The sequence below is a fragment of the Thamnophis sirtalis genome, unplaced genomic scaffold (genome assembly GCF_051295495.1).
Source record: "Thamnophis sirtalis isolate CommonGarterSnake01/CBP01778 unplaced genomic scaffold, rThaSir2_p1.2 scaffold_1, whole genome shotgun sequence".
Classification (NCBI taxonomy): Eukaryota; Metazoa; Chordata; class Lepidosauria; order Squamata; family Natricidae; genus Thamnophis; species Thamnophis sirtalis.
The window spans coordinates 175,231,927-175,238,949 of record NW_028261381.1 but is presented as its reverse complement, the minus strand read 5'-3'; the positions used below and the strand labels follow the sequence as shown (position 1 = coordinate 175,238,949).

Below are 7,023 nucleotides of genomic sequence, written 5' to 3'. Positions count from 1 at the left end.
CTTGTTCCCTAGTTGGGTGATGAAACGCCTGCAAGAAAACCACCCAGCTCAGAAGAGCACCAAGCACAGCACACGGTTCAACCCCGAGCTACAAATACCTCCTGCATGTTGGCTAGGTGTGTTGGGTAACTCCGATTTTCATTCCTCCTTTCTCTAGCCAAGCTGGCTACCGCCGTGGAGGGCTTCGAAATTGGCACGGTAGAGAAGCAGAAGGAGCAGAAAAGCTACTTTGTGCGCCTGGGATCCTTATCCAGCAAACTCCGCCACCGGGCCTTCCAACACTCCCTGGTCAAGCTGAAAAGAGCCAAGCAGGGCACTCAAGATTCCTTGTCCCAACTGCACCAGACTATTGAGTTGGTAAGGAGAAACGGACATGGGCTGAAAGCACTGGTGTCAGGCCTGCAGTCGTATTCCTTCTGAGGAGAGGCCGCCTGTCAGGCCTGCAGTTCATATTCCTTCTGAGGAGAGGCTGCCTGTCAGGCCTGCAGTCATATTCATTCTGAGGAGAGGCTGCCTGTCAGGCCTGCAGTTCATATTCCTTCTGAGGAGAGGCTGCCTGTCAGGCCTGCAGTCATATTTCTTTGCAGGAGGGGCCGCCTGTCAGGCCTGCAGTCATATTCCTTCTGAGGAGAGGCTGCCTGTCAGGCCTGCAGTCATATTTCTTTGGAGGAGGGGCCGCCTGTCAGGCCTGCAGTCATATTCCTTTTAGGATCTTTGGCCTGCCACACTCACTCTCATTTTACTATGCTGTTTCATTAGTGGGGTAATTGGGAGGGAGAATAGTAAGGAGTAGAATTGTAGAATGTGTTGTTGTCAAAATAAAACATTCCTTTCTAGAAGCCCAAGGTCCTCCTTTGTCTCTGCACCTCTGCACCTGACCGGAACTAGATGGGTGGAAATGCCAGTGTGGCAGTGGAGGATTTTACCATGTGATGGACTTGTGGGTGTGGGGGCAAGATCATGAACTTTCGACTGGGTGGAAAACCCAGGAAGCTTTCAGATTCGGGTTAATGTCAGCATTCCAAATATCATCCAGAATTAAATCAGAGTCCAAGGCAGAGCTTTCCTCAAAAGTTCCAATTTAATAAGAGAGACATGTTGGTACAATCTGTGGAAACCCGAATCTGAAAGCTAAAAGCGGCGGTGGCACAATGGTGCCCTCGTGGCACAGTGGTGAGAATGCGGTACGGCAGGCTGGCTCTGCCCACTGCCAGGAGTTCGATCCTGACTGGCTCAAGGTTGACTCCAGGGGCGGGTTGCTCCCGGCATGACTGCCGGTTCAGTGTGCGCAAAAATGCGCGTGCGCATTGGCACAAAAACAGGTCTGCGCATGGGCAAAATGTTAAAAACAGAAAACATTAGTGCAATTACAATTGTTCTGCGCATGTGCAGAACTGAAAATCAAGATGGCAGGCCCATAGGAGAACCGGTTTCGAGGATGTGGCAGGCCTGGGTAGCTGCCGGTTCCAGCAACCCAGGCCACCAAACCACTACCGGTTTGGCTGAACCGGTCTGAACCAGTAGGAATCCAACCCTGGTTGACTCATTGAGCCTTACATCCTTCTGGGATTGGTAAAATGAGGACCCAGATTGTTGGGGCAATAGGTTGACTCTGGAAATGGCTTAAGAGAGGGCTGTAAAGCACTGTGAGGTGGTATCAGCAACCAAATCGGAGGAGGAGGAGGAGGTGCTGTGGGAGTCAGGGTCAGCATCAAGGCAACCTGAGACCTCTGAGGGGGGAGAGGGAGTGGAGCTGGCAGAGAGGGAGGCGGAGCCTGGGCTGTTAATCAGCCCTTGGATGGAGAGTCCACAGCCTCTGGGTCTGGAGGTGGCTGATGAGGAAGAGGAGAAACAGCTGGGTCTAGTGCCTGACGCACAGATGCGCAGAAAGCAGAGGAGAGCAGTGAAAATGTATGGGCCGGTCCTTGGGACAGAAGAGTCACCGCTGTTAGCGAAGCCCCACCCTAGCTCTGGGGATAAAAGGCAGGGGGCGGAGATGAATAGATGGGGCAGAGGAGAGGAGAGCAGTGGAAATCTATGGGCTGGTCCTTGGGATGGAAAATCCACTGCTGCTAGGGAAGCCCCACCCTAGCTCTGGAGATAAAAGGCAGGGGGTGGAGATGAATAGATGGGGCAGAGGAGAGGAGAGCAGTGGAAATCTATGAGCCGGTCCTTGGGACAGAAGAGTCATCGCTGTTAGCGAAGCCCCACCCTAGCTCTGGGGATAAAAGGCAGGGGGCGGAGATGAATAGATGGGGCAGAGGAGAGGAGAGCAGTGGAAATCTATGGGCCGGTCCTTGGGACAGAGGAGTCACCGCTGTTAGCGAAGCCCCACCCTAGCTCTGGGGATAAAAGGCAGGGGGCGGAGATGAATAGATGGGGCAGAGGAGAGGAGAGCAGTGGAAATATATGGGCCGGTCCTTGGGACAGAAGAGTCACCGCTGCTAGGGAAGCTCCACCCTAGCTCTGGAGATAAAAGGCAGGGGGCGGAGATGAATAGATGGGGCAGAGGAAAGGAGAGCAGTGGAAATCTATGGGCCGGTCCTTGGGACAGAGGAGTCACCACTGTTAGCGAAGCCCCACCCTAACTCTGGGGATAAAAGGCAGGGGGCGGAGCTGAATAGATGGGGCAGAGGAGAGGAGAACAGTGGAAATCTATGGGCCGGTCCTTGGGATGGAAAATCCACTGCTGCTAGCAAAGCCCCACCCTAGCTCTGGGAATAAAAGGCAGGGGGCGGAGATGAATAGATGGGGCAGAGGAGAGGAGAGCAGTGGAAATCTATGGGCCGGTCCTTGGGACGGAGGAGTCACCGCTTGTTAGCGAAGCCCCACCCTAGCTCTGGGGATAAAAGGCAGGGGGACGGAGATGACCACTATTCATCTTCTGGCCAGACAGACCTGTTAGCCTGCGGTGAGAGAGAAACTTTTTGCCGGGCCGCTGGCACTCCTAATAAAGGAATCTTTCGAGTTCAAGTCGTGTTTGCGGAGCTGGTTCAGAACACAAGGACTGCCTGCAACAAGGAGGAGGAGGGCCCCAGGTTATCAAGAACTCCAGTTTGTCCCTCCACTTAAAGAGTTATAGAGTCTTTGGGATTCCTGGTTTGGCTATTTATGTTTTCCTCCTGGTGTTTTCGGAGTTGCTCACTCAGCCCCTTCCTTTGTCTCTTCTCAGATTGAGCATGTCAAGCAAGGGGTTGATCAGAAGATCCAAAGTGGCCAGGAAAAACTCCACCAGATGTGGCTGCAGTGGCAGCAGAAACAGGCTCCTGAGGTGGCCCAGAAGGAGCCCCCCAAGCCACAGGTACAGAATAACAAGAGTTGGAAGCGGTGGTGAGATTCAGCTGGTTCGCACCTATTTGGGAGAACCGGTTGGTAACTTTCTAAGCAGTTCGGAGAACCGGTTTTTGGAAGAAATCTTTTATTTTTTCCCACTTTGCAGGGCTAATCCTGTAAGGAAGGCAGGAAGGAAACATTCTGGTGTTGTTTCTAGCCTGATCTTTATTGCCCTGCTTACAGAAACTGCCTCTCCGGTTAACCCTTATTACCATTGTAACAACTAAGGCGAAATGCCCATCAACTTGAGTGACATTGATTTGGCCATGCCCACATGATCACATGACCACTGAGCCCCGCCTACCCAGCTGGTCATTAGGGCAGAGAACTGGTTGGTAAATTATTTGAATCCCACCACTGGTTGGAAGGGACCTTGTAGGTCATCTAATCCAACCCCCTGCTCAGGCAAGAGAGCCTACTATTTCCGACTAATGGCTGTCCAATATCGTCTTAAAAACCTCCAGTGTTGAAGCACCCACACCTTCTGGTGGCAAGTCGTTCCACTGGTTAATTGTTCTCACCGTTAGGAAGTTTCCCCTTAAGTTCTAGTTTGCGTGTCTCTTTAATAATCTTCCACCCCTTACTTCTTCAAAGTAATTGTTTACGTGAGGGGGAAGTATACTAAACCGATTCTTAAGTAATGGGGCAGAGGGGAAATCTCATATTTTTTTGCCCAGTAGTTCTATGGGCGTGGCTTGGTGGGAGGTCATGTGACCAGGTGGGTGTGGCCAACTTTCACTTTTTAAAGTATTTTTTTTCCTGCGGTTTGGGCGAATAGGTAATTAAAAAATGCTTTATAAAGTGAAATAAAGCAGCTGAGCCATGTGATTGCCGGAAGCTTTCTTTTTACTGCTGGTTTGAATTTCAACCCTGTTTTTTTAGAGGGCTTTGCTTCCCGGAAAGGCTCTTCTGAAAGAACTGGTGAGAAGCAGATTAATTTTGATCCAACACAAACTGAATCGTCACCTGTTGCATTCAGAAGGGCCCATCTTAAGAAATGTTACAAATGCTGTTTTGCCACCAAAAATCCTGCACCAAACTGATGAACCCTCCTCCGCACCCTTTTTTAAAGGATTTAAAGCCAAAAAGGAAACTTTTGCTTGGAGAAGCAAAATTTACGCAGCATCCAGACAGAGAAAATCTAAATGTTCACATTCTGACCGGAATTCCACAAACTCCCTCTCTTGATAATTTAAATCAAGCAGAAAATGTTAACTTAAGTAGGCACTTTTCTCGATGTAAAACAACTCAGACAGCTCCCAAAGTTATTCTGACTTATTTACAAATGACTGGCATCCTCTTTTCTTCCCTTTTCTCGTGGTTCAGAAAAATCAAGAGATGCTGCTGACTAAATATAATTTAATTTTTTTCTTGGCAATCAATAAATGGGAGAGTTGTCCCTACCTGTTCAAACGAACAGGGCTGAACCAGGAGGATTTCACCCCTGGATTTATTTATTTTTTAACATCTTAAAAAGACCTTCCTATAAAGTCCAGAAGGTTCTTCAATAGTTGTCTAAGTTTCAAGTTACTCATCATTCCAGGAAGGAGTTGTCTCCCCATGGTAAGATGACAATCTGGGGCCATTTGTGCAAGATAAACAAAATAGCAGAGTTGGAAGGGACCTTTGGAGGTCTTCTAGTCCAGCCCCCTGCTCGACCAGGAGACCCTATGCCATTCCAAACACATGGTTGTCCAATCTCTTCTGCCAAAAAACTGTATATAAATATATATATATATATATATATATAGAACTGTGTATAAAGGCGTGTAAATATAGAAACGAAATATTATATACATGTACAGGTATGATGACATAACAATGGTGATGTAATGACTGTAACAGTGGTGGGTTTCAAAAATTGTTCGAACCTACTCTGTGGGTGTGGCCTCCTTTGTGGGAGTGGCTTGCCACCCATGTGACTGGATGGGAGTGGCTTGCCGCCCATGTGACCGGATATGAAGATGCCGATGACACTTGTCAGAACCCCCTTAAATTACCTCACACACATCACTGGCATGCATAAGAATAGGATGTAAACTTGTTTTTTAAAAGGCATATTTGGTTTGCGTTAAAACAACTTCAACACACGCAATGTTCTGATTGCACCACAAACGCAGTAGTCATCCTTACCTTTCTCAGAGGCACTGAGTTTTATAAATATGAGCATGATAGTGTAGAATAATCATCTCCAAGGACCAGTGGTGGGTTTCAAAGAATTTTGGAACCTCTTCTGTAGGTGTGGCCTGCTTTCCGGGTCCACTGGTGGAACCTCTTCTAACCGGTTCGGTAGATTTGACGAACCGGTTCTACCGAATAGGTGCGAATCGGTAGGAACCCACCTCTGGACTGTAAGATGTTGTAGAAGGGAAAAAATAATTTTAAAAAATCTGCTAAAAAAGAAAAGTCTTTAAGCAAAGGTGCATTTTGAAAAAGCACCTTTGGGACAACCATGATCTGGTTGGCTGAGAACCTCCATCCACCTGAAGAACTAACTAACCTTACTCTCGCTTGGGTCCCCGTTTCAGGAGATCGAAACTCAAGCTCTGGAGGTGACTCGCGGCCTCACCCAACAGTTGCAGTCGGCTACCACAACGCTTGTCTCCAACCTCCAAGGTCTACCGGCCGGACTTCAAGAGAAAGTGGGTCTCGTCCGCCAGAACGTCGACGAGCTCCGTAACGCCTTCATGACCGCTGGGTCTTTCCAGGATCTGTCGGCATCCATCCTAGCTCAGAGTCGGGAAAAAGTCGCCAAGGCCCGTCAGTTGACGGATGAGCTGATGGATCACGTGGTCCAAAATGCCCCTCTTACTTGGCTTGTAGGGCCTTTCACAGCCTCGGGCAAACCGGAGGGGGAAGAAATAGAAATGAAATAGCCTTTCAAGGGTGTGAGCAGTTCGGAATATTGTTAAAAGTGTTAAGGGGTTTATTTTGGGAGCAAAGAGAAAAGAATTAAGCTTGGCTGCAAATAGTTTAAATAAATATAGAATTCTTGGTGCAAAAGATCACTGGACCATGCAAAACCAAGAGGGGTTTTTTTTTGGGGGGGATGGTCTGGGTGCTTTTGTTTTTTCTAACACGATCCAGTGAAATTTTGGGCTGGTGGGCTTATTTTGCCCAATTTAACACACCTGGTTTAGTAAATTGACAATTGAGAGGCGGTTTTTTTTCTCACTAACTCCATCTAAAAGCAAGTTTGTTTATTATTATTTTTTACTTTGCAGGATTAGGAGAAGAGAATCCATTTTTAAATGGATATGGCCAAAATTAAGAAGCGGTTATCTGTATTTTTCATCTGCACCCTTCCCCCCCCCCTCCCAATCGCAGGGAGATTATTCTTGCCATCTGGGAGACAAAGAATTATTCAGTATGGTGCAAAACGCAGCAAAACAACGGGGAGGTTTAACCAATTCCACCCAACTAGTGCCTTTTTCTTCTGAATGTTTCCTTCCCCGCGATAATTCTCTGGCTTAATTGGTCTCCTTTCCACTCTGCTCTTTCTGCGGAGGGCACGGATTCGGGTTTTTTGCAAATAGCGACAGCACTGAGAAAACTGAAAATGCCAGGAATGTAAGCAGGATGAAGGGATGGAGACAAAGGTTAGGAAATTATCTGGGTTTGGATTATTATTATTATTATTATTATTATTATTCCTGCATTCTGGTCCTTTTTTTTTTTTCAGCCTTTCTT

General features: G+C 47.8%; 1 protein-coding gene across 1 annotated transcript in view; it reads left to right on the top strand.

The window, feature by feature from the left end:
- LOC106552759 (perilipin-3-like) overlaps positions 1–6,360 on the top strand; it is a 31,627-nt gene extending 25,267 nt beyond the window's left edge. The window contains exons 6-8 of the mRNA XM_087703356.1: positions 158–357; positions 3,173–3,301; positions 5,862–6,360. Coding sequence (XP_087559482.1) covers positions 158–357; positions 3,173–3,301; positions 5,862–6,209 — 677 coding nt within the window. The 3' untranslated portion in view covers positions 6,210–6,360. The remainder of the gene's footprint in view (positions 1–157; positions 358–3,172; positions 3,302–5,861) is intronic.
- Positions 6,361–7,023: the final 663 nt, after the last annotated feature.